General features: G+C 41.6%; 1 protein-coding gene and 1 long non-coding RNA gene across 15 annotated transcripts in view; one reads left to right on the top strand and one right to left on the bottom strand.

Moving 5' to 3' along the window:
* Window positions 1–27,822, top strand: part of LOC121921717 — a 51,110-nt gene that overhangs the window by 11,763 nt on the left and 11,525 nt on the right. For 2 of the 13 annotated variants that reach the window (XR_006102020.1, XR_006102021.1), the window contains exon 2: window positions 71–590. The exons of 10 other annotated variants lie outside the window; for them this stretch is intronic. This is a non-coding gene — a long non-coding RNA (uncharacterized LOC121921717). Of the gene's footprint in view, window positions 1–70; window positions 591–2,366; window positions 2,453–27,822 lie in introns of all 13 variants that reach the window. One more of the 13 variants, XR_006102022.1, reaches the window with a different exon arrangement.
* MAB21L3 (mab-21 like 3) lies at window positions 263–26,962 on the bottom strand. Of its 2 annotated transcripts, XM_042450185.1 has the most exons (6): window positions 26,514–26,961; window positions 17,075–17,215; window positions 7,679–7,970; window positions 3,539–3,720; window positions 1,256–1,450; window positions 263–496 (listed from the first exon to the last, which is right to left on the bottom strand). In XM_042450185.1, the coding sequence occupies exons 1-6, from the start codon at window positions 26,709–26,711 to the stop codon at window positions 263–265; spliced, it is 1,242 nt and encodes a 413-aa protein (XP_042306119.1). In that variant the 5' UTR covers window positions 26,712–26,961. The 2 variants fall into 2 exon arrangements, with proteins under 2 accessions (XP_042306119.1, XP_042306120.1); XM_042450186.1 differs by lacking the exon at window positions 17,075–17,215 and having other exon boundaries at window positions 26,514–26,962.

Raw genomic sequence — 27,822 nt, 5'->3', positions numbered from 1 at the left:
AAACGGAAATCACAGCAGGCAGTACACTACCCACTCTCCATTAACCAGCATGTCCTCTTTCTCTCCTTAGGCATTTGAAAAAGCCTGGCTCCAAAGTAAAAAGATGTGCCTTAAGCAGACTAATAGTGAGGAGTTGGAACTCAAAACCGCCTTGCTTCCACATTTGCCTCTATGCTCACTACTTATCACCTGAAGAAGGATAACCACACGGGAATGAAAGAATAGGACCAAGTCTGGCTCAGAAGCCTGTTCTCCACCCTTCTCAGTCTAAGGGAAGCACAGGGTTCTCCAAGAAGACAGACAGCTTGCCAGCCACCGTGTCCAGGTCATTTGTATTGGCATACTTGAGCAGATTTGTGTCTTTGATGAAGTAATGCTTCAGGAAATGCTGGCTCACACATTTGTGTAACTTCTGAACCATCCGTAGGAAGCCTGTGCGGAAACAGCACCAGTCTTTGGAGTGAGGGTATTTCTCACAGGTCCAAAAAAGCACCATCTGCAAAAAGCATGCAAAGAAGTCACAACTGAGGCACAGTGGTTTTGTTTCAACAGCACAGGAAGTCTTTTAAGCCATCAGTCCCAACCACATGGTAAAATGTTTTCTCTTAATGCAGCTTTCCTATGGAGTAACACTGTGCAAAAACACTTTTTGTGGCACACATTGTTGCTTTCTGATGGGATGAAGTTATATAGAAGGTATATAGTACTGAAAAGTAAACCATATTACAAGCTGTTGCTTCGTCCTGCTGATGCTACTGTTGACATGTTGTTTTCCTCCTCATACCACATCAAACAACAACACAACTTTTGTGAATAGACAGTTTTTGTACTGAGCTGCTGTGGGACATGCTCAAAATAAATAAATAAATAAAAACATGGGCCTTTGCTTTGGACCCCCTAAACCTGCTGATCTTCAGCCCTGGTTCCACTCTAAGATGGACTCCACGTCAAGAATCCACCTTGATGCAGAAACCAAAAGACGTACAAAGCAGTTAACCTGGGAATCCTCAAGCAGCCTTCCTGTCCATGGGTTTGTGAGAACATAAGCTCTAACAACCTGCATTGCCCCCTCTCACTTATAACTTCTTATGACGCAAACCACTTATTTAGGGCCAAAAACAAAGGGTCAAAAGGGTTACAGTACTTTTAAAAAGTATTATAGGGTGTGCAACTTGTTTTCTTGCGGCTTTAAGTACCATGGGGGTGGGAAGATGAACACCTGAAAAGCAGATAGGCTGTTATTTCTTACACGCACCTGTAGGTGAAAGGACGTGAGGACTGGCTTGTTTCCTGAACACCAATAATCTTCCTTCATCTGCCTCATGACTCGGAAGCACATCATACGGCAACCACCATCCTCATCAAGTCCCTCCATCAGTATGCGCTGAGCGCGTGAAAAACTCAGATCCCAGTGGTAATTGGAAGAGGCCAAGAGATCAAAGCCAAATGACTGCAGAAAAAATGTAAAAGGTTGGGCAGGGAAGGATGGGGAGAGGAGGAAGAGTATGGTACCAGAGTATGGCACCAGTGCTTGGACATTTGACCAGCCTCTCAGTAGGATTACCTTTGTGTTTATTCTTTTAATCCACTAATTTAAATTAATTCCACTCCAGTGGTCAGGGTTGGATGCTAAAACACTGAAAATTATTTTAATACCCAAAAAGTGCAATTAAAATATGCTTAATTGTTATTGTTGTTGTTGTGTGCCTTCAAATAGTTTCTGACTTATGGTGACCCTAAAGTGAACCTATCCTGGAGTTCTCTGGGATTGAAAGGATGTGACTTGCCCAACGTCAGTCAGTGCATTTCTATGGGTAGGCGGGGAATCCAACCTCAGTCTCCAAAGTTCTAGTCCCACACTCAAACCACAATGCCAGGCTTAGTTATGCTACATTATAAGTAATTTCTACATGTTTAACTCATCCACATTATAGGACTGCTACAGAATATGTTCGTGGCTGGGCTTTGGTGAGCCTTCCATGGAAGCAAGCTCCACACATCTCTGGAAAACTATATCTCCCTATAAACCTGCTAGAATTTTAAGATCTTTGAGGTTTTCCCTTGGTTCACAAGAACAGTGAGGACACAGAAGAGAGCTTTCTCAGTGACTGCTCCCAGGTTGTGGAATTCTTTGCCATGGGATGTACAGTTGGCTCCTTCTTGTTTTCCTTCCATTAGAAGGCAAAGACCTTTGTATTTGGGCAGGCCTTTGGCTCTTAATTTATGTGACACAAGAGGCTTTTAATGCAATGTGCTGTTCTTTTATCTTTTTTATTATATTTTCAACTGTTTTAACTTTATGTTTTAATAAATTGTATGTTTAATTTTTTTAAGTAGCAGGGTTTTAAAGCTTTACTTTGTTTTAGTTTGTTGTAGGCTACCTTGATGAGTCCTAAATACCATAAAGGCACCAGATCCCATCAATCTTGGAAGCTAAGCAGAGTCAGTTCTGGTTAGTACTTGGATGGAAGACTGCCAATGAATATCAGGTGCTGTAGGCTATATTTTAGAGGAAGGAGCTGACAAAACTACCTCTGAATATCCATTGATTAATAAAACCCTATGAAACTCATGGAGTTACCAAAACTCTATGAAACTCATGGAGTTAACAGGCGACTTGAAGACACACACACAACTGACTTGGGTCCTGTATTAGAAGAGAGGTGGTGTGTGGGTGTATGTCTATACATACACATACACATATACATACATTGTGTTCACCAGTGTATATACTGGTGAATACGGGGATGTTGTTGTTGTGTGCCTTCAAGTCATTTCTGACTTATGGTGACCCTAAGGTAAACCTATTATGGGATTTTCTTGGCAAGATTTGTTCAGAGGAGGTTTGCCTTTGCTGTCCTCTGAGGTTGAGAGAATGTGACCTGCCCAAGGTTGCCCAGTGGGTTTACATGACTGAGCTGGGATTTGAGCCCTGGTTTCCAGAGTCATAGTCCAATGCTCAAACAACTACATCAGGAATATATTGGAATACAGAGCAGATTTTAGCAGCTGTAAAGGAAAATATGCAAGATGGATCTGCCTCAACATCTATAGGTTATATGGAATATGAGATTGACTATCTTCAAAACCTAAGAGCAGCTTATGAGAATGGTTCCCTTCCACATTTTTAAGAAGTTGCCATCTGCCATGTCTCCCTAAATGTAAGGGTTTGTAATTCAGGAGATGTTTTGCAAATTTCCATTACTAATGTGGTTGGTTCCACACCTTCCCATCTTTCTTCTTCTGTGCATGGAAGAAATTAGTGAGAAAGATACAGCACAGAGAGTAGAAAAGGTGGCGATGCATGTCTTATTGAGCCTTTACTAACAACTTCCACAAGACTCCTCACCCTCTCCTAATAGATTAACATAGCTAACCTTAAAATACCTAACATGCAAGTTATTCATGTATGACCCCTTATGTCCAAATTCAGTGTCCCCTTATGGCTTAAATCCTAGTTGAGTCCCCCTACATGCCCCTTCTGGCAATATGAGGCTGTGAATTTAGTTTAAAAGAATCTGAGTACTTTTCCTGATACCTTAACACACTGCACTTTTTCCTGGCAAGGCCAGCGCCTGAAGCATCGGGGCCACTTGATTTTTCGAGGCCAACAGGTTGGGATCTCAATAGTTGGAGCCAGTTCAACCTCCACCTGGTAATCAGATGTCTCGACAGCAACACGAACCACCGAGCTGAAACCTTCTAAAATGCTAATTTTATCTGGAAGAGAGACAAAGCAAGAGAATATTGTCAGTAGTGGCTGGCCTAGGACACAAACAAAGCAAATTAAAGAACTAACTCGATCTTAATGTGTTGAATTAAAAAATCATAGAATTAGAAGAGACCACAAGGGCCATCCAGTCCAACCCCCTGCCATGCAGGAACTGTCAATCAAAGCATCCCCTCTGACAGATGGCCATCCAGCCTCTGTTTAAAGACCTCCAAGGAAGGAGACTCCACTACACTCCGAGGGAGTTTGTTCCACTGTTGAACAGCCCTTACTGTCAGGAAGCTCCTCCTAATGTTGAGGTGGAAATCTCTTTTCCTGTAGCTTGCATCCATTGTTCCTGGTCCTGTTCTCTGGAGCAGCAGAAAACAAGCTTGCTCCCGTCTCAATATGACATCCCTTCAAATATTTAAGCAGGGCTATCATATCACCTTTTCACCTCTTTTCCAGGCTAAACATCCCCAGCTCCCTAAGTCGTTCCTCATAGGGAATGGTTTGGTCCTACTTTCGTGATGCCTCCCTCCTATCTCTAGTAATGACCTCAAAGGGAATGGGAATCATGGCTCTATATGAAGACATTCTGGGGGATCTTCAGACCAAAAGACAAGTCAGGATAATCATCTCAAGAGTTATGCAGCCTAGAACAGTATTGCAACATAAAAGGGCCACCTCTGATTACATGCCTTACAAACTGGAGGCTCTTAATTGACACCTGAAAGGGGGGAGTATTCAAGAGCCCATAATGTCAGGTATGTGATCTTCAGCCTAAGAGTGCTTCTGCACTGTGGACATAATGCAGTTTGACACCACTTTAACTGCCCTGTCTCTATTCTACAGAATCATGAGATTTATAGATTTGTGAGGCATCAGCACTTTTTGGCAGAGAAGGCAGAGAAGACCCTGTAAAACTACAAATCCCAGGATTTCATCGGCTGGAGTTACAGCACTTTAAAGTGGTGTAAACTGCATTATTTCTCCATTGCAGATGCACCTCAAGTCCTCTTTTACATGAAGCAGTGGTGATCCTTTGATGCTGCTGCTGCACTACATTCAACTCAATAGACAGCTGTCACCTGCAGCTACTTCTAGTTTCAACATACTGGAATAATGGGGACAGATTAGATAGACTCCTATAAACCCAGTCCTTGAAAATTCATGGCCTCTCTTCCAAAAAGTGTTGGATCAAAACACAAGAAGTAGTGGTGGAGAAGCAAACATTTGATAGCCAAATGGACAGTCAGGGTGCTGTAGAGAGATATGGAATAGATGGAGTTTATGGATCTCTTCGTATGATCAGAGGTATATGTGATAAAACCATAGCTGGCTCCTCTTTATTTCATGAGTGTTGCATTTTTTCAAATACTCTCGTACAGTGTATCAAAGGATTGTGATCAAGGATGTGGTCCATACTTTACAAATCCATTTAAACCCAGCTTTGTCCCTGTAAGTTTAGACAGAAGCTACAAACCAGATTGTTTTCTCACAGAGTTATGATCAGTATACGATCTCTGTTTTCTTCACACCCTCTCCATGTACTCAACACACATTAGTTATCAGATTCAGATTCCAGCTTTTCCCCTAAAGTTCATGTGATCACTCTGAGATTACCACAGCCTAACTAAGGCCTGTTACAGACTGCCAAAATAAAGCTGCTTCAGGTCTCTTTAGAAGTATGCTGTTTCAATGATGCATGGGTCCTACGAGTCCGGAGGTCGCGCCAAAGCCACACTCCATTCCTAAGCATGGGAGTGCAGCTTTTGTGCAGCTTCCGGATTCTTAGGATGTATGCATCATTTAAACAGCATACCTCCAAAGAGACCCGAAGCAGCTTTATTTTGGCAGTCTGTAACAGGCCTAATTTCCCATTATTGTTAGGATAAAAATGGGGGTGTGAGTAGGAGGGGAAATCACATATAACACCTTCAGCTGTATGAGGTATATGGAATAGAATTAGTTAAAATACACATAGCTAGGGAAACCATGATTATTATGAAGAAGTTGATGTTCTGAATTGTCTTTTCGTTGTTTGGACTTTATCACACTGGGGAAAAGCTGGGAAAAGCCTATATTAAAAAGCCATTTTCCTGGCAAAGTTGAGAGATCATGGCAAAGATTTTCAGATGACATCTCGGTTAGAGAGGATTTGTCCCGGGAAGAAACAGGAATGCTGCAGCAACAAATCATTCATGGAATTTCCATGTGAATGGTCTGTTGCTCAAACATTCCTGTTTGCAGTGTGTAAGCCAATTTCCCCCAATAAGCTGGGTACTCATTTTAGCAACCTAGGAAAGGCTGAGTGGACCCTGGAGCCCTGCAAGATCAAACCCATAACCTTGTGGCTGTGAGTTGGTGCAGTACTGGCATTTAATCACAGTTCCACCAGGGCTCCTAACCTAGCTTTGATGGAGTCTCGGGGAAAGGCAAGTCATGCAGTATAGCTACTGGGTTGACACAAAGTGAGTTGAACACAACCAGCCTCAGCATTCCTCTTCACCAGGGAGAGGAGGCACAACACAGAAAGTAACATGAATTTTCATATCCTCCCTGCTGAGACAACTACATGGGCCTCAGGTTTTCTTCCAAAGATGTAGGAAAGGCTCAGGGTGGTTATTTAGAATTCCACTATAGGGCTGCAAGCAGTTAAGAAAAGTACTAAGCTTGCTGTGCTTCCCTTCTCAAAATAATTAATATAGGCCAATGGCTATGATGTCTGGGAATTATTGAAACTGAAGCACAGCACAATTGGAAGATCCCAGGTTCAGAAAAGTTAAGTCTACATGGCCCTTGTGGCTCCTTCCAACTATAAGATACTATGATTTCCTTCACTTATGACACAACAAAGTCCACTGTATGGAGATTATCAGGTGGGGCATATCCTGTCCTTGTCCCATACTTTTCCTGTCCTTATAGCGCAATTGAGAAAAGATTTTCATATGTCACGCCTATCCCATCAATGTTCCATCATTAAACTGTGATTGACTGTGATCATGTGAAAGACTTTCACATGATGTCACACTTATCCAGTCACTGACTCATCAATGAAGTGGAATTGTCCCGTCTTTGCCCTTCATTTTGTATTAATGGAAGAACGCGTTAATGCAATTCAACTTCACTGACAATTTAATGACAGGATCAGCACAAATGTGTGAATGTCTTTTGCGCAATTGCTGTCAAGGACGGGATAAAAAAGGGATTTGCTCCTGTCCCCCGCCTGATAATCTTCTATGTAGCAGTCACTTAAAGAGATTTTTGGGAGAGTCCTTTGTATTACCCAAGAATTGAAGGAAGTCTGGACAGGATACAAAAAGGACCTAGATGTTGAGGAGACAAAATGCAAAGGTCTTGCTCACAGTGATAGGCCATAGGAATTCTGTTGCATATCCTGTACATCCATGCAATTTAATCTGGCCCTTAGCCATTTGCTCTGTTGTTCTCTTTCCTAGCAATTTTAGCAATTACTGTTACACTTTTTTGGTTTGTGAGACTGTTAAATCTACTAAGTAAGTGGCAAAGAAGAAAGAGTGCTAGCCAGGAAACATTTCCCCTGCTCCCTGCATGGGCTTGGCACCATTCTTTACTTTCAAAGTGAAAATCTCCTCTTGCTATCTGTTTCTTCTTTGCCAGCTGCTATGTGCCTTGGGGGATAAAGTGCCAAGTGCATGAGAATTAGCAATCTCCTTGTATTCTCTCAAGGAGACATGCCACATGCCTAGATAATCTTGTGGCAGTTCATTTGAATCCTTGCTAAGGACTCAAATTCCAGTCACCATCTATGGATAGAAGGGCAATAGTGTGGAGGCCTATGAGTAGGGCTCAGAGCATGCTGCTGTGATGAACTGGTTGAAAGGCTTGAAAAAGTGCGGTGAGGCAATGAGTGTCTGCAATTGGTTTTGAGAAAGAAAGAGCTGCTAAGAAGAAGAAAAAACCTGAACCGTTCTCCAGTAAACTCACCCATTAGATTGCAAGATACAATGGATTTCTCCACAAGTTCTCGGAAGACAGTGAGGACTTTAGCCGGCACAAGGTCACCTTCAATGTTCACATCTTTCTCATGCCATTGTTGGAGGCTCTTGGAGAACTGCTCAACTTCCAGCCACTGCTGCAGGTCTTCTGGGTCCCTGACAGGAGACAGGAGCCTGGCTCCATGTGCTGTGTAGTAACGCCAGTGACGTATCTGGCGCTCTTTGTATCCAGACAGGCCAAGCAAGGGGACGGTGATGAGGAACTGGTTGGGTGCTAATACCTAGACAGATTCAGAAAGATTGGAACAGAAAACTTAAAACAGGAGATGTCAGCAATTGTGCAAAGCAATCCACCTGGAGAGAAATTAATAACAAGAGCCCAACTTAGGCATGCTTCTGGTTTGTTTAGATTGTTTACAAGAAGGACCCTTGGAAGATTTGGCTTAAAAATGTCATTTTCCCACAACATGGAGTACACATAACATATATACTCGTCTGTAAGTCTAAAAAGTTAAGCAGAAAAGTTGACCCCACAATCCCAGATCAACTTATTTACAGGTTACAATGTAAACGGGATAGCAGCTCTTTCAGATTTCTCCATGCAATGCAGAGAGGAGTTTAGCAAGAAGAAGCCAAGCAAAAAGAGTCCTGAGTGACTGACTGATATTGCTGTTTAAGTGTCCCCCTGCCACCCGCCCGTCTGGCTAAAACAATGAAGAAAAGGCTCAATGAGAGTCTCTTTTGCCATACGCACACATACTCACACTGAAGGAGCCTCCAAGTTTTACCCTCGACCTATCCATGGGTCATGGCAAAATCCATAATTTTGGCCCCAAAACCTGACCTCAGCTTATACGTGAGGTTGACTCATAGTTGAATATATACAGTAGGTTAAAGGTAGACAAAACGTTGCCTTAGCCTGTGTGTGGCTCCCAACTACCTGGACTAGCAAAAAAGAGTAACTTGCCTCTCCTGGAAACTATTTTTAATAGGATGCAGCACACTGTGCACTATTTCAAACTTTTAAAAACTCATGTTTTTCAAAACCAGAAGGGTACTTCCAGCCACATCTAGGTTTTGACATTTTTGGCACTCAGTGCTCCAAAGGGTCCTAGAGGCAGAAAATTGGCCTGCAGATCTACTCAGCTTGTCCACCCCAATATAATACATGCCATGACTGAATGTACTTTACATACATAATTCCACGCAGCCACCCTGCAAGTAAACCAGTATTATTGTCTGTGTGTGGCCTGACCATGCAAGTTAAAGTGAGAAAACAAGGCCACCCAAGAGCGCTCAGAACTGAGATCTGAGCTAGGGATCTCCTGGCTCACAGTTCAGTGCAATCCCAGGCATGTAGTGGCATGACACCAACACTGAACCACTTCCTTTAGACACAGACAAAGGTAGGGTTTAGTCAAGCAGAATAATATAACAGCTACATACACATTTAAATAGGCTTAACAGACAAACTGATCACACAGTTTGGCTTTGGAATTTCATTTTACAGTGACTTGAGTATAGTCGAAGGCTTTCATGGCTGGCATCCATAGTTTTTTGTGGGGTTTTCGGGCTATGTGGCCATGTTCTATAAGAGTTTATTCCTGACGATTTGCCAGCATCTGTGGCTGGCATCTTTAGAGATGCATTGACATGAAACCAATGAGGGTAAATAAACTGAAACTAAATCCAGGGAAGTCTGGCTGGAAAAAACCTCAAGATGTGGCGATTTCCCTAAAAAACAGACATGCAGTTGAGAGGTACTTCCGGGCCCTGGATTATCTATGCAGACAAAATGGGGCTACTATGAATGCCTTTTAGCAGCTCAGGCTGATTAACTGTCTGCAGTCTGATCCAGTTACACACATACTCATTTTATCCCAGACTATTTGCACATATGCTCTTTATTTAACACTGCCTTTAACAACAGTCTGGAAATTTCAGCAGGTGTAAAATATAGCTTCCAAAATGCTTGTGGGATCTAGACGATTTGGTCCTATCGCAACAATTTTGCATTAGTTGCCCATTCATTTTCAGGTTGAATTTGAAGTGCTTGTATTAACCGAACACTGAAAACCCTGAATGGTCTAGGATCCGGTTATTTGAAGGACTGCTTGCACCAGCTTTGTCCCATCTTCTGCATATTGTATTTTGGAGTATAAACTTCCACTATCTATGACTGTTGGCCATGCTGACTGGAGCTTGCCTGTATGTGATGTATTCTAAAACATCTGGAGGTACATGTGAACCTGGTAGGAACTTAGCAGTCTTGCTAACATTTCTAACTGCTAAGATCAAACAGACTGGTAGGTGCTAGGGACAGGAATTCTTTAGTGCTGCCTACATACTAAGACTCTCTTCTCACCAGTGGCATCACTAGGTTTGGCGTCACCCAGTTCAGTAAGTCATGGTGTCATTCCTCCCCTTCACTGACCTCCCTTACCACACCATATAGTAATTCCTATATATTACTGAATGTAATAGTAATAGTTGTGACATAAACAGCTAGCAAAATTAAAACTATACTTTTATTGCAATACCATGTGCAGAGCCTAAATGCGTTTACATGTATTTCATGTGGCTGACATAGTTTCGTGTGGCTGAAATGAAAATTTGGTGAAATGTAATTTTTTAAAAGATTTTTTTATTTTTATTTATTTTAATTAAAATTTTAAACATTTAAATTTAAAAACTGGAGCCTCTCCTTTCTCCTACCACTAAGGCTCACCCCACTCACACAATCTCTTCAGTGTTTCACAGGGACATAGGTGAATGCTACAGCACGTTTCTGCCCAAAGGCAGATGTTTGAGAGGCAGTGGTCTCACTGCTTAATGTGTCAACCGGTATGCTCCACACCCCGCACCCCCTAGTGATGCCACTGCCTCCCAGAACAACTTGTGTCTTCTAAAGAGTCCTCCCTCCCCAAAACATGTGATTCATTGATCATATTGCTGCTCCCACCTATGTTTTTATTATACTTCTTTTGTTTTAAAAAAGAATTTATTGCAAGCTGCTATGTGAAGGTCAGACCTAAAACCCAAGGTAGAAATATCTTAAACTAATGCTTTCCATTCCATCCTCAAGAATCTATGTAATTTCCCTAACAGAGCTGTATCCCAATCATAATAACCATGATCTAATTTATGCAAACACACCTTCACTTTCCGTAGCACTCCCAGAAATAGATGATAAATTAGAAGGACATTGAATTTCACCAAAAGGGAAAAGACTGTAGCACAGGAACTGTATTTAGTATTCCATAAAAAGATAACACTATCCATCCCTACTATACCCTTGACTCTAGGACTTCTTTTTAAAGTCCAGTACATTTTAAAGTCCAATACATGGTCTTGATCCGCCTCAAAGGGTAAACAGTTGTTGAATTTTGTTGCATTTTAAATACAACATGGCCTTTGGGACTAAAGGTTTCTTCTCTTCTTTCTCCACTTGTCAAGATGTTCAGAAGTAGGATGAACACCGAAGAAGTTCCACACAGATGAGTGACATTGTCAAACATAAATTTAGCAGCATATTCCATCATAAGTCGTCAAAACTGAATTCCTTACACATCATTAGATTAATGTTGCTGCTTCTAAGGTGTGGATCAAAATGCAAACCAGGTCTTGGTATTTAATAAGTGACACCATTAAAAGAAAACATTAGGAGAGATGATGACCATGGGAGAAGAAAGAGAGGTAGTTCAAAGAAACACTTTTGTAGCACCCCCAGCTCCCATTTCTGACAAGTAACCCATAGCTGTTACCAGAGCCTTCATGTGGTGCCTTCAGTGTTGGACTAGGGGTGAATCCATTCTAGCAGAATAATCCAGTGTGCAGTCTTTTGCCCAGTCTTCATCCCATTTATGCCAAAATGACTCTTAAAAACCCAGACTCAAATTCTGTTACTAGCCACACATTTCCCCTGACTGAATTCAAATCAAAAGAGTGTTTCTTCCCATGCACCTTTCCCCCTTCCGAGCATGCATAAACCTATCAACCAACAGCCTTTCCTACTTTTCTGTCAAGCTTACCACTCGCCTTCCACTCTCTTTGGATGGCTTCCCAACCCAAGCCCCTTCCTCCCTTTGTGCCCCAGTGAGTAAGTGAAGGAACCTTAAATTTCTCCCAACACAGACGGCCCCTAAGAGAAGGAGAAAGAAAGAAAAAGTTTCTTCTCTTGCTTCCCTTTCCATTCCAAATCTTTAACTGAATTAAAATTGATGTCTACAGAACAAACTCCTTTTCCTTGGTATGATGTTCGGCTTGTGCTGCTTCTCCTACCTTCCTCTGCTTTCTGTCCCCCTGCCCCCTGTCACCTTTCAAAGAGCTTCCAGTAACCAGGACTTTCAGAAGCAGGGAAAGCAAGCTTTCTTTCTTTCTTTGGGCCCAAACAGACAGGCCAAAATAAAGCTGCTTTGGATCACTTTGGAGGTATGCTGTTTAAATGCTGCATGCATCCTAAAAGGCTGGAAGCTGTGCCAAACTCATGCTCCAGTCCTAAAGACTGGAGCACAGCTTTGATGCAGCTTCTGGCCTCTTAAGATGTGTGTGTCATTTAAACAGCACACCTCCAAAATGACCCAAAGCAGCTTTATTTTGGCCTGTCTGTTCGGGCCCCTTCTTTCTTTCTTTCTTTCTTTTCTTTCTTTCTTTCTTTCTCTGCTTCCTGTAGGCTTGATTTATTCACTCATGTGTATGTATACATGTGGATTCACTGCAAAAGAGCAAAAAATGGCAAAACACCTGCTGGATGGAGGCTGTTGCCCACCCATCTGTTCCATCCCCAACCCCCCCCCCCCCCGCCCCAGCCCATGTTAAACCAATCTGGTAGGGCATACACTGCAAAAACAAAAACAGGAAACGGGAAAAATATTTATTTTCCTGGAACCTGCACAGTAAAAAGTGAGATTTTCTAAATAACGTTAAAGCCTAAATGAAGTGTTTTCAGTGTGAAAGCAGTCTTATCTCATTTGTTCCAACAGCACCAGAATCGAGGGGAGTATGTGTTTTGTTTTGCTTTTTGCTAGTGTGGATTCAGTCTAGGACTCTCACAGAGGCCAGAGTTTGAATCCTTTCTGAGCCATGAAAATCTGCCTGGTGATCATGGGCAAGTCACACTCTCTGTTTATCAGAGGAAGGCAAAAGCAAACCCCCTCCGACCAAATCTTGCCAAGGAAATCCCAAGACAGGCTTGCCTTAGGATTTCCATGCAACCTGAAGGCGCAAAACAAAAACAAAAAACCCAGGGCCTGTTCATAGCTGGCCCTTCAGAAGTATCTTTCAAGAATGCATCAAAGAGCTGGAACAGTTTGATTCTAATCTACATTTTAAAAATATTACCAATAAAGCCTGTGAGCCCTATTTTCAAGTCATTGTTTGCTGGCAGGAAACTCAGAAAACGGTTACATGCAGAAGTACAGAGATGACTCCCATGATAATGATCATGTTGCACAGGAGTATTACAACTGTGTATACCTCAGGGGAGTAAGCAAACCAGAAGTATCAATGAATAAGGTCCACTGTGCATAGGTAGAACACATTTAAAGCTTCCTCTCTTGGTTTCTTCTAAATCCTTCCTCCACTGGCACCAGTGGAATTCTTCTCTCCCTTTAAAGTCCCCCACATCTCAGGCCCATGCAAAAAAACCCATAATGCACAAGCAGTGATATTTTGGGGGGGCCAAATCCAAAACGTAAAATGCATTATGCAAGTTTTCGAAGCTTAAATGGCTTCTTAATCATGCCAAGATCTTAAAAATCATATAGGTGAGGATGTTAAAGTGACATTTTGCCTGAGATGTCATCAGTTAAGATGGTTTTAAGAGATTCCAATGCAGGCAGAGGCCATTCTGGAGAACTAGAGACAAAAGACAATAGACCAGAGGACAAAAGACAATAAAAGACAGATAATAAAATTACCTTGTCTGTGCAGTTACTTATGAGTAAATAAAGAAAGTAGTTTTGAGCTGCACATTATGAATTAGACATAGCATGCAGTTTACAGTAACTCAAAGTTCTGCTCTCAAAATACATTTCAAGAATGCTTAGGTGAATGACATGTCAGTAAGGACATCTAATGAATGTTGGAAATCATGGGGTAGAAACAGATGTGAGGGAACTGGGACAGAATCCATGCGAGGTGTTTGTACCTGGATGGATGAATGGAAGGGGCGCTTCCCCTGAAGCAGAGCTGACCACTTGGCCAGTAAGGCTGGCTGATCCTGAGAGAGGTAAAAACCAATACAAGACACACAACAGAGACAGAAAAGTGGTTAGTTGGAAGGTTAAATAAGCAGTTAGTGTTAATGCAAATTTCTAATCAGAGGGAGAGCAAAGAAAATGCAAGCCTTATAACCTGAAGATAAGACTTCTTCAAACCATCCTAAAGAATAGAGAAGCATACACTGAACAATCCTTTCCAAGCCAAATTCTGGAAACAAGGAGAACACTGAATCAAGGTACTTGCTGCTTAAGTGTGAACTATACCTCCCAAGCCAGTCTTTCCCACCTCTTCTCCCTGCTCCATCTGTTTGCTGGCCAGGTGAGCAAGAAAAAGGTCAGTGGAGATGGAGAACAGACACAATACTGTTACCTCTGCATCCTACACATGGCTGTGGCTAAAAAGCAATTCATACTTCATACCCTGACATCTCACAATCCTCTTCTATTTGCTAAAACGTTATTGTAAGATAGCTCCTGCAAGGCTTCATTCTGGAAATGGCAGTTTGGAATTGAAGTGAAAACCATTTAATAGCTGGGTAGTAGAGACAGTGATACACCAATATTCTTTAGTCTCCAATAGTCCACTAGTCAATAGTCAATAATCCTTACTCATCCTGTAAATTTGGAGGGGATGTTCTTGAGATGTTGAGGGACTTCATTTAGACTTCCCCACTCCCACAGACAGCAGCCCCCAGCTAAAATGCAACGAGATACATGACATTTCAAGTGGCATTGCAACAAGGGCTTTCAATGCAACTGGTCAGTGCCAAACTAATTAAAGTTCAAACCAGGAATGTGGAGTGGAACGGTGGACTTCAAAATACAGCCCTTATATTTAGGTTCTTCTGCTACCCAGATCCTGCTATCCATACCGACCTAGGTTCTTTTGATACTCATATTGACAAATAGAAAATCATAGAATCATACAGTTGGAAAAGACCACAAGGGCCATCGAGTCCAACCTCCTGCCATGCAGGAACACATAATCCAAGCACCCCTGACAAATATTTAAAAACCACTAAAGAAGGAGATTCCAAAACTCTCCGAAGGAGTATGTTCAACAGTCAAACAGCTCTTACTATCGTCCTAATATTAAGGTGGAATCTCTTTTCCTATAGTTTGAATCCATTGTTCCAGTTCCTATTGTCTGGAGCAGCAGAAAACAAACTTGCTCCATCCTCAGTATGACATCCCTTCAAATATGTAAGAATAGAGAAGGGCAATTCCATTGACATGACTGTCAGCACTCTTCTTGTGTAGTGTGCTGCTTACCTGATCCTCAGCAAAACTCTCTTATCTATATGTAAACCCTGGCCTCTATATTTACTCAAATCATAGCAAAAGTTGATAGGTAGAAAAAAGAACCTTCCCCCACCCAAACACTAATACTATATGGTCATTCAGGATAGTTAAAAGGAAAGTCCAGAGTTAAACTGTAGAATCTACTGCCACTACACACAGTGATCTGCCATTTTAGATGGCTTTGAAAGGAGACAGCGCAAATTCAGAACATCTACTAGTTCTGATGGATATTGCATTATCTCTGGTCCCAGGGACAGTATGGTGGCAAGCATGAGCAGGAGAAGGCTGTTGCACTCATATCCTGCCTATAGGCTTCCAATAGGGAACTGACTGGTTCTTCTGATCTGATTTAAGTGATCTCTTCTTCTGTTTATACCATTCCCAGTCTCATGGCCTACTTCATCAGATCCAACATGGATCTGAATAAGTGCTACAAGATCCCTTTGTCTACTGACCCAGACAGGAATATGACTGTCCCTTTGAATACTGGTGCATGTGATAAAGATGATATCAAGACATCCATGGCTCCATCTCTCTATGCTGAACTCTTCCCAACTGGGGTTAATGGTAATGTTATTAAAGGTAATAATCATGACACCACCTCGAACTCTTTGCAGAAAAATGGTAGGATATAAAAATACCATTCCACATAAACAAACAAAGGAAAGATTCTTTAGCTGCTCGATTAAGATAGATGGCTAGATGTCCATCTGTTGGGAATGCTTTGATTATGTATTTCTGCATGGCTGGGGATGGGCTTTTAAATATGAAATCTTAGGCCCAGTACAGACCACCAGGACATGACATCCTGGCGGCAATAGTAGGGCTTAGGACCGCACACCAACCACATGGTCTCAAGCCTTACTATGTGCGGGCAGCACCATTACAGCACTGCCCCACTCACACGAGGGACAGGTGCATGACGTGCATGTGGGTGATGCAGTGGACCAGGATATTCCCTCACATCATGCAAAGGAAGAGACATCACAAGGGCTGTGATGCAGCCCTTACGACATCCCAAAAAGGAGCTGTTGTAGGTGGCTCCTTTTTTGGTCCACAGCACTGCCGGGTGGTTTGGTTGCTACGGCAATGCTGCGGACCAAAAACGGACACCTACAGACCACCCTGAAAGGAGTGATCTGTACTGCCCCTAGGTCCACTTCTAGTGCTTCAATGGGTGGACATTCATGAGTTTTTTATCTACTTTGTGTGATACAGAACTGTTCCTCTGTCTTTGGATTGCCCTGATTTCTGGCTTGTGACCTGATTTGTGCCTTTCACAAATTGGGCAAGTTCTAATGTTCCTGCTGCACCCATTTCTACAGACAGTTGATCTGGCCCAGTGACATGTGCCTTAAATGTATTAAACTATTTCAATGTTGCTAATACAGAGCCAGTGGCGTATGGGTGTTGGACTATGACTCTGGAGACCAGGGTGGCACTTGACCATGAAAACCCACTGGGTTGCCTTAGGCAAGTCACACTCTCTCAGCCTCAGATGAAGACAGAGGCAAACCATCTCTGAATTAATCTTGATAAGAAAACCATGTGATAGGTCACTTTCGGGTTGTCATAAGTCATAAACAACTTGAAGGCATACAACAGTATCAACAACAATGCTCTCAATAGCTTCTCTTTTAGTGTTGATCTGGTGTATGTTTTTAACTATACTGTATTTTAAAGAATCTATAAATCACCTTGAGGCCTGGCTTTAGTGGAAAAACAGGATATAAAACAAAGTTGCTAATAATAATGATAACAAAAGTTATTACGATACTGTAAAATATGGTTTCCTTTCACCCCTGAACGCTGACTCAGTCACGCACTGAACACATGCCATGGCAAAGAACCTATGCCCTTACCTTCATGTTCTCATTATGAATGCCAGAGTTGGAGATCCCCTGAAAACGGGAGTCCTTGTTACTAATATCTGTGGTTAGCCGGTGTATAATTTTTTGCACTTCGTCCACGGTTTTGGATACCACTCGGTGCCTGACATCCACCTGCAGACATAATCCAACAGTCCTATTACTCTCTTGCAACAGCTCCAGTTTTCATGCCATAGGTGAGAGATGTGCAGGTACTAAACCAGAGACCTCCTGGAATGTATATGAATTGTGGCATGTGCATGCATGTGCTTACATGGCTAAAAATGTCAATGGCAAGAAGAATTATCTGGCTAGCTGCCAAATATGCCCCCTGATGACAATATTAACTGATAATTAACGTAAACAGCTGCACAAACAACAAAAAAATAATATAGTGGAGCCTAGGAAAGGGGCAGAAGTTCCTGGTGGCAATGCTTAAACACATCACAAGCTCTCTGAGCATGAAGTCTCCATTAAAAGAATTGACTGACTATGTTCTCTGATAATCTGTGTAAAGTCTACATATGTCCTTTGAGCTGTGCCAGTAAACAATGCAGTTTACCAGTGAGCACAATAAATTCCTCCCCTAGTCCCCAATGTTCACATTCAAATAGTTGCAGGATGTTACGATGCAATGCCATGGAATTAAGATGTCTATACCTTTTGAAGGTTCTTTCTATTACTTTTGTTCACTTAACCAAGGGGCATAAAAAGGATGAAGAAAGAGACAACTGCTATTCATTTGGCAAAATCTTAAACTTGTCAATTATCTCTATGATTTTGATGGGGTACAACGTTGGAGAAATTTATCACTTAATGGGAAGGGGGAGGTATAGACATTTATCTTCCCCAATTAAAAAATCTTTTACTTGCTTTCCCAAACATATGGAAATCAACAGTAAACTGTAAATTTTCAAGATCATATGCAAAATCCCCAAGAGGATTAAAAACAGGAGTAGGAAAGGGAAAGGAGCAGACTACTCCCAAAATGCAAAATATCACATTTCTTGAAGAAAGAAAACAAGACATAATTACCCGTCCCTTTGTACACAAAACACTGATGGCTCAAGTTCAAAACTAGCATGCAAAATAATGTTTTTCACAGGGCCCAGATGAATTTCACTGTGATTTGGTTATGAGAGAACTATGTACTTTAGCAGTTACAAATGCTGTGACTAAAGCTGGATCCACGCTAGCCAACCCACCTTGGTTCAAGTGCTGTTGGAACACATGACATACGACTGCTTTCAAAGTGAATCTGCATCTTGGTGTTGTTGTTGCTATTTTAAAAAGTCCTGTTTACTCCAGATTTTCCTGGAAAAAACAGGGTTTTTTTGGACATGTACCCTCTGTTCCGAATAGGGATTGGGGAAGGATGGAGATGCAGTGGTTGGAGGGCAGAACAGGGAGCGATGGTGGTGCAGTGGTTACATGCCAATACTATAGCCACAACACTGTGAGTTCGATCCCAAGGCTCCAAGATTGACTCAGCCTTCCATCCTTTCATACGTCAGTAAAATGAGTACCCAGGTTGTTGGCGGCAATCGGCTTACAGGCTGTAAACCATAGTTTTTGTGGGGGGCTTGGGCTACGTGGGCATGTTCTGGAAGAGTTTATTCCTGATGTTTCGCCAGCATCTGTGGCTGGCATCTTCAGCGAATGCTGGCATGGGAATGAGTGGGATCAACTGTGTGACCCATGGTTGAGAGGAAATGATTTACATGTTAATCTCTGTGCTCTATTGTGAAACCTTTGACCTGTAAATTGCTTAGAAAGTGCTGAGTTCACTGATAAGTGGTATAAAAATGTACATGCTATTGCTATGTTAATGGGAGGTTATCTGGCTAGGTGGTCCCTTGACCATTCCCACCACAGAAGGTTTGCTTGCTTCCAGTCCTGCAAGCATGGGAGAGGAGGGTTGAGGTGGAAGTCTCTATCGAAAATGGGTGTCTCAAGGTGTTAAAATCCAGACTGCCCATGAAAAGCAACAGTAGATAGTTTTCTTTTTAAAAATACTGTTAGTCTTAAGGAAAGATTATATGGGGAACTTTAAATGTCATGGCACAAACTGAATGGAATGGCATTTAATTTTTCTGGGTAAGGAAACCATCTAATGCAGGGGTCAGCAACCTACGGCCTGCGGGTGAGATCCGGCCCAGCGAGGCCTTGGGACTGGCCCCAGCCTGGGCCTGCTGCCGATTGCCGCCCCCGCCGCAGCTTCCGCGCCACTCCGGGCGCCATTTTGAGTTCGGCCCCCCAGTTGTCTGAGGGACAGCAACCTGGCCCCCGGCTCAAAAAGGTTGCCTACCCCTGATCTAATGAAAGTGCAGATTGGGGCCACCTGATCAGAGTGCAGGTGGGCAATGACAGGAAAACAAGAAAGGCTTTTGGTTGATAATGGAGATGCATGCCAGGATGTGAACCCAAAATAATCCGATTCAGTGAATGATAGGAATGCCTTTGTACTGATATGAATTCAGGAAGGGAAAATGTATGGCTATCAATGCAAGTGGAGCCCAGATTATTATGAATCAGTACAGCATCAATGGGGTGAAATCTGGGCAAAATACAGTGGGCCCTCAACATTTGCTTGGGGACACCAGCAAAAAAGAAAGGAGCATACCAGGATCCTACCATCAATATCACATAATAATGCAATTATTATCACAAGATGTCACATGACATTGTGATTATCCCACCATTATCCCATGAATAAAGAGGAATTCTAGTGCTGCTTTTCAGTCACGGGAAAATCCATAGGCATAGGACCCCTGTGAAATTGGAAAACCGACAAATAAAATAAAATACTGTTTTTTAACCTCAGAGAACACCTCTCTAGTAATCCCTAGGTCCTTCAGCGCAACTCTATGGTCAACTTTAGTCTATGGTCTATGGAAATTGACCATACAACCGCACTGGAGGAAATAAAAATGCCTAGGAAAATGTTCTTTCTAAGAACCTCTAGGTCCTCCAGTGTGACTCTACTGTCAACTTCTAAAAGACGTTAACAACCGAATTGCACTGGAGGACCTAGAGATTCCTAGAGATAATGTATTCATTAAATCTGTGAATAATCAAATCAGCAAAAGTCAAAGCTGCAAATGTGGAGGGCTAACTGTACTCTAATGCCAACTAGAGATAAAATATTTTGCTGGTGTGGATCCAGCCCAGTTCTACTCAGGGCATACCTTCTCAGTTTTTGTGCAACAAGCCTTTATCTCTTGACTTCATCTTAATCTCCTACCAAAAGACTAACTGCTGTTGTAAATCCAGTTAGAATATAAACACTTTAAATGTGACATAGCACTTTATCACACGGAGGTTTTTGCAGCTTTTTGCAGCTCCGATCTGACATGACTGCGGGTCCAACGATGCAAATTCACGTTATAATGTGAATGTTTTATCAGACGTGATTCCTTTCTATGGGAGCTCCTTCTGTGGCGCTTCCGCAGTGAATCCAAAGTGACTCCTCATTTTGATGAATTCGGAAAAAAGTGAATTCACAGAATTCACTTTCAAGCTCACTTCGATTTAACTCCGAATTGGTCTGGTGTGGAATGCAACTTTGCACCATCGCAAACCTCCTGGGTTGCAAATTTCCCATGATGCAGTGCTGCAACTTCCCCTCATTTCCTTTCGGTGGTCCTTTCACTTTCAGAACAACTTTCAAGGCAATTCATTTTTTGGGAATATATATGTGTGTGTATGTGCATGAATGTGAATATATAGATATGTATGTATGTCTGTCTGTCTGTCTGTCTGTCTGTCATCTATCTATCTATCTATCTATCTATCTATCTAATCTATCTGTGTGTGTGTTGAAATTGCTGAAATGGAAGGGAAAATAAACAAGGGGAATGAAGAAGACACAGAAATATTCACAAGGCAAATATTCACGAAATCCCGCAATTATGCAATACAGGGAACAAGAACTTGCGCCCCTTTTCACCCCGGAAACGTACGAGGTCACGATGCATTCAGACCCCCAGTGAGCATGCACAAGGGTGTCGATTCAAATCATTGAATCCCACCGGTGTGGTAATACAATGTGCACTCACTCCTCTTTGCTTGAATCCGCATCACATGACTTGCCTTGGATTCGATTCCCCCTCAATTCGGAAGGGCAACAGAAGGGCAACCAGGTGTGATAAAACATTCACATTATAATGTGAATTCACATAGCTGAACCAGGCGTCACCCCGGATCTGAGCTGCAAAAACCTCAGTGTGATAAACACCATAGCTTTACAACCTCAAATGAGTATTTGCACCTCTGATTTCTGAACTGAAACTCACAGATGTACTACTCTGCTACTTGATTTAAGGCTGGGAAGAAAAGAGTGATTCAAAGATGATCTTGAAAGGCAGCCAAGAAATGAATGAAATATAATAAACAAATAGAATAAATAAAAAAGGTGAAATTAATCCAATAGTGGTTTGGGCAAAATGGCCTATTTGCAGCTTCTAGTTGTTTTTTAAATTTAATTTTTTCACTGAATCATTTTGATGATCCCTCAGCATGTTTACTAAGAAATAAATCCAAATGAAATGAATAGGTTTACGTCTGGTTAGATATTAACAGATGCTAATACAACTGTATTGTTAATCTATTATATCAGCTCACAAACATGACCAGCATGAGATGTGCTTTCAAATGTTAGATCTGCTTTTGGAGAAAGTATATATCTGTTGGTTTTTAAATTTAATTTTTTAAAAAAAGAAATCCAAATATACCTCTCCACACACACTTTCCCTCTTAGCTCAGCTTCAAAAGTAGTTTTTCTATGGACACTGTGGCAATCCCTTCTCCTTTTGTGTCGTGTCTTTTTAGATTGTAAGCCTGAGGGCAGGGAACCGTCCAATTAAAAAGATTGTATGTACAACGCTGTGTAAATTTACAGCACTTTATAAATAAAGGTTAATAATAATAATAAGAATAATAAGAATCACATACCTTTTCTAGAGGTCATACTGCACAATTTAAATTAATTTAAATTGTGTCCACTCTGGCGGTATATATGTTTTCCTGTACAGGCTGAATACCCCTTGTCTGAAATTCCCAAATCTGGAATATTACAAAATCCAAAATTGTCCACATAGGTGGCTGACTTAGTGACACCTTTTCTTTCTGATGGTTCAGTGTATCCAAACTTTGTTTCATGCACAAAATTATAAAAAATATTATGTGTAAAACTACATCTTGGCTAAGTGTATAAGGTGTATACAAAAATAAATGAATTTCATGTTTAGATTTAGTACCCATCTCTAAGATATGTCATTATATATAAGCAAATATTTTTAAAAATAAAATAAAAATCCAAAATTCAACACACTACTGAATTCCAAGCATTTTGGATAAAGAAGATTCAATCTGTAAATCAGTGATCTCCAAACTTTAGTCTTCTGGGTGTTTTGGGATTCAACTTCCAAAAGCCCCGGCCTACTTGGCCAAAAATCAGGGATTCTGGAAGCTGAAGTCCAAATTATCTGAAGACAAACTAAAGTTTGGGAATCCTTGCTGTAGATATTCATTTGCTACCCAGTGTCCCAGCAGCCTCAACTGAGATGCCAAAGAAGCAGGCATGTTTAAAAGTGGTGGCAGGCATTTTGAATTTTCCCCTATTCAAGCGTTCAGAATAGGTCTTCTTGGAAAAATCAAAGCGCCAACTGTTGCCAAACTGTTGCCTTCAAAATAATTTTGTCTCATGTCCAAAAACCAAGTCAAGGGAGAGAGAGTTGTCAAACCAAAAAGTAAACAAAATGGTCCTTGTCAATGCAGTTAGAGCCCTAGTTTCCTCAACATATAATAGAGAAGCATGCTGGATAAAATAATTGTCGCTTTTAGCGGTTATTTACATTGTGATTTCATTGCTGAACGCTTCATGCCTGTTCATAACAAGAGGATGCAAGCTAGAAGTAGGCCACACTCATATTGATCTTGCCACCATTAACTGGATTTTGTTTTCATTCTGCTTCATATCGGGACAAGCTTATGGCTTTCTTGCAATGTTTGAACATTTGTGAAAACCAACAACTTGATAGTCTGCTTCTGCATCTGTTTTTCTCTACCTTTCAGGTTTATGTACCTTACCCTCTCAAATGACCATTTCATGCCTCTGGTCAGTAGTTCTCAGCTTATCAGAACTATTTCTTCTTGCTTCTGTTAACAAAATGATAATCTCTATTATTTTAGCCTGTGTTCAGTTTATTCTAGTTAGATCATTTAAGGCTGCATTCGGACAGCAGAAATAACAGCTTGATACCACTTCATCTGACATGACTCAATGCTGTAGAATTCTGGGAATTTCAGTTTGCAGAATTCCATAGCATCGAACCATGTCAGTTAAAGTGGTGTCAAACTTGATTACTTCTGCAGTGTGGATGTAGGTTACCTGAAAGATATGCTGTCCTTTACTGGTATTTCCACGAACACAATGAATCAAGCATGCATGCTACAAGATACAGCAGACTCCTCTACAATATCCTCAAAATACAAACCAACATGGAAAGGTTTTCCTAATGACAATACCATAAAAGCATCTACATAGAAATTTGGTTAAAGGAAGCCCAAAGTCATCATTCCTTGCATTTGTTCCTTATAGTTTTGGTAGAGATCTAACAACTTAAGGGCGAGACTTCTGCAGCTCATGAATTAGATTTTACTGACCTTTCCAAAAACTTAAGCCATTCAATATGTGACCTAGCATGTGAAACTTTTTACAACTGGGCCCAGTATAGAAAACCTTAGGAAGCTCTAAAGGTTATTCTGTAATGAATGCCAGTGTGGTGTAATGGTTTGAGCACTGGACTAGGACTCTGGAGACTTGATTTTGAATTGCGGCTCAGCCATGAAACCCACTGGGTGACCTTGGTCAAGTCACATTCTCTCAGCCTCAGAGGGCAAAGGCAAACCCCCTCTGAAGAAACATGCCAAGAAAACCCCATGACAGGTTCGCCTTAGGGTTGTCATAAGTCAGAAATGACTTGAAGGCATGTAACACCACCAAAACCAACTCCAACAATGAAATCTGATATCTGGAATGGCAATATTCCAAAAGTCCAAGAGGGACAATATTGACTTAAAGGTGTTCTTCCTTGAACAAAACAGATTAAAAAAGAAAGGATCCAAAGGAAAACACTGAGCAAGAATATGACACACGCTTAGGATATAGTCCCTTCTTGTACCTTTTGCATTTCTTTTTAATCATTTTTAATGTTGCTCCTCATATACTTTATTAGTGCATGGAATTTTCTTCATCATATGTGTGTTAAATCTGTTTATCTGTGCTTGAATGCACTGGTCTCCTACCAATGATTCTTAGATGACTGTAAACAACCATTAAGATCATCACCATGCAATATGTCTTGAGTTTCTATTACATTTCACATTCTTGTTTATACAAGGCACACAGACTCCGTCTGAGGAATCATGCTACAAATCCCAAAAGCACAGGCCAAAGAATCAGGCTGCATCCACACTGCAGAAATAATCCAGTTTCACATCACCAGGGCTCCATGCAACGAAATCCTGGAGATTATAGTTTTGTGAGATATTTAGCCTTCTCTGTCAGAGCTCTGGTCCCCCAAAAAACTACAAATCCCAGGATTCCATAGCATTGAGCCATGGCAGTAAAAGCAGTGTCAAACTGGATTATTTCTGCAGTCTGGATGCAGCCTATGTCAGAGCGCTCTGGTACCATAATTCCACAGTTCCCATAATTAAATAGCACTGCGACATGACAGTTAAAATGGTGTCAAACTGGATTATCCCTGCAGTATGGATGCAGCCATTGTCTCTAAGATGACACAAGACTCTTTATTGTATGTAAAAGGTCTCCATATAGTGGGGTGGGCAATTTCACAAGGTCCTGGGGCCAGTTTTCTGGTTTGGCACTCTCTGGGTGCACATGGACAACCAACCCTCACGACATAAGCAATGAAATAGCCAAAGGTCCCCTTCTGTTTTTGAGGAATAGGAATTATCCCCCCACCCCACCTTGAACAGAGCAAGGGCTTCCTCTAGCCCAATGTTTCTCAGACTGTGAGGTGGGACCCTTGGGGTGTGTGCACAAGAGTTGTCGGGGTGTGTGCTTGCTGTGTACTCGCGGTGCGGACCCACAATGGCACTTGAATATCGGCGAGTTTCCGTTTTGGGGGGGGGGGGGGGGGCTGACTGTACATGAATGCGCAAAATACTTACACTAAATGAACAAAATATTTTTGTTCATATTTAGTTGGGACCTCCTTATCCACAGATTCTTCCATCCACAGCTTGGAAATATTTTTTAAAATATATAAATTCCATAAAGCAAACCTTGATTTTGCTGTTTTATATAAAGGGACACAGTTTTACTTCCATTTTATCAAATGGGGTTTGAGCATCCACAGATTCTGGTACCCACAGGGGACCTGGAACCAAACCCCAGCAGATACCATGCGCCAACATTACTACATGGAGTAGAGGGTGTGATGTCCACATGCAGATGCAAAGGGGGTTGCAAGGGCAAAAAGTATGAGTACCATTGCCCTACCCTTTTTAAACATAGGTTGCTGCTTCTGAAGTCTTTTTAGGAGAGAGAACTGACTTTTTTTGGGTCTCAGAAAATTAGCAGGTTTGGGTGCTTGGAGAAGTCAAGGGTGGGCTGACCACCATATTTCCTTGAGACAAAAACAGGACACTGGGATGGCAAAAACAGAAAGGGGTTATGAAAAGTTTGGTATTCATTAAAAAATAAGACGATAACAAAAGTTTAATTACATGAACATACTGAGCTAACCATTATTCTTCAGTATCAAAACTCACACAAAAATTTAGGTAGACCTTGAGGGGGGCTATATTTCACTACGATCATCCCATGAATAATACTGTAAAAATTTAATTCTACTTTAAAGTACCAATTTTCTATGCTTTAAACTGTATTTATTTAATATTGTCAACTGCTCTGGGTCCCAGTTCTGGGAAAAGAACGGGATACAAATAAATATAATGATAATAACAGCAACAACAACTTCTCCAATGAAGTCGTTTCATGCCGCAAATGTTGGTCTTTCAACATGTTATCATAAAATGACTCACACTCCTTGATACAATTTTGTGGGGTTTTTGTTAGTTTGGTGTTTTGACAATCACAGTTTCAAACAGGGCATTTTTCTTGAAAAATGGGACAAAATGGACATTTATATTAAAACAACAAGATGGTCTGGAAATATGGGGGGGGGAAACCCTAGTACTGTCCCGTTTAAAATGGTACGTATGGTCAGCCTAGTCAAGAGCCACAAAAATGCCTTGAGGACACTTGTGGCTCCAAGGCTTCACTTTGCCCATCCCTAGAACAAGTGAGGCAATAATCGGAAGATTCCCATCTTGAAAGTTTGAAAACAAAATCCAGTTCCAGATTCTGGATTTACATACAACAGTAAAGAGATGTTCTTACCTTATTGTGGATGTACTGCTCTATAGCTTCTTCTGTGAGTTGCTTCATAGTAGGAGCTGTCTTCTGCACTTCTCCAAGGAAAGCCTCCTGATGTTGCTGCAGGGACAACAATCCCAGTATTTTCACCTCTCCCTCAAAAATAGTTGCTTTCCCTGCAAAAGGAGAAGAATGAATGGAATTCTTCCTTTGGTCCTGCATTTTAACTTTTGACCCCACTTAACATCTAAATCCATTCCCAATTTCCTTCCCACATTTTCTTGGACGGGTTGTATTTCTCTACTGCTTCCTAAATTTGAACCCTAACGTAAATTAATAGAGACATTTAGAAAGCTATAATCTTTGTTTTAAATCAGAGCATTTCCCCAGCTGTATTTAAAGGTTCAGAATTCCCCAACTGCCATAAATATTGTTTGTTCAGCCCAGATAGTTAGCAAAGTATTGCACTTCCTCCCAGTCCTCCTCTCTGCAAGTGTGCGGCTATTTTTACACGTTTTTGGGGTTGCAGTCCACGATCTCTGCTCCTTATCTCTCCTTTCTGTCTCCTACTATGTTGACAGTAAATGCCACACCACTTGGGCTTTGCTTGCCGTTTGCTAGGCTTTCTTGACTGTAAACACACACTAAGCTGCCTCTTGTTAGCTACCAGCTGGCCAAATAAGCACACATACACAACACAAATTATCCTGAAAGTGGAAAGAATTGATCGGGCCCTTTATCAATCGAACAAGAGCGGGTGGCTCTTTGCGAAAGGTTGCATCACAATGACAGGGGCATAGACAGTATATTCCAAGCTACACAAGGCCACTTCAAAACAAACAAACAGCTGGGCTCGGCTTTGCAGCGTGTTCCATATTGGCCGTATTTTCTCTACTCGCTGTTGCGATGTCACAAGAGACTGGCAGCATTCTCTGAAGATGCCAGCCACAGATGCAGGCGAAACGTCAGGAATAAACTCTTCTAGAACATGGGCACATAGCCTGAAAACCCCACAAAAAACACTGGCAGCAGGGCTTGCTGTTCTGCCGAAAAGTGTGTAGCTAAAGGCATTGGTCTTGGGCATGCTGGTTTCATTGCTTCTATCCCCCAATCTGGGCAGGAGTGAGTGATCCCAAAAATGTCCCTTGTTCACTGTTCAAAAGCAGTGTTTTGTGCCTTGCAAGGTGCATATTTTGGGCCCTAGTATCTTTGAGACTTTGCTTTAGGGCTAAAGATTAGCCAGTTGTTTCCTCCTTCCTTGCAGGCTATAACAAGAATCCCTGCTTGTGCTGTTTCTGATCTCTCAGTGGTCTCTTTTAGATGGCTGCCCATC

Source organism: Sceloporus undulatus, chromosome 2 (genome assembly GCF_019175285.1).
Source record: "Sceloporus undulatus isolate JIND9_A2432 ecotype Alabama chromosome 2, SceUnd_v1.1, whole genome shotgun sequence".
Lineage (NCBI taxonomy): Eukaryota > Metazoa > Chordata > Lepidosauria > Squamata > Phrynosomatidae > Sceloporus > Sceloporus undulatus.
The sequence above is the reverse complement of the archived record's forward strand: the minus strand, read 5'-3'. Positions and strand labels throughout refer to the sequence as shown.

What these genes read in the sequence shown, in the direction of transcription:
- MAB21L3 (XM_042450185.1), bottom strand. Translation starts at nt 26,711, where the DNA reads ATGCAGGACCAAAGGAAGAATTCCATTCATTCTTCTCCTTTTGCAGGG. An exon ending in TGTATCTTGCAATCTAATGG is followed by an intron (nt 3,721 to 7,678) that starts GTGAGTTTACTG and finishes TCTCTCTTCCAG; the next exon opens with ATAAAATTAGCATTTTAGAA. An exon ending in TCACGTCCTTTCACCTACAG is followed by an intron (nt 497 to 1,255) that starts GTGCGTGTAAGA and finishes TGCTTTTTGCAG; the next exon opens with ATGGTGCTTTTTTGGACCTG.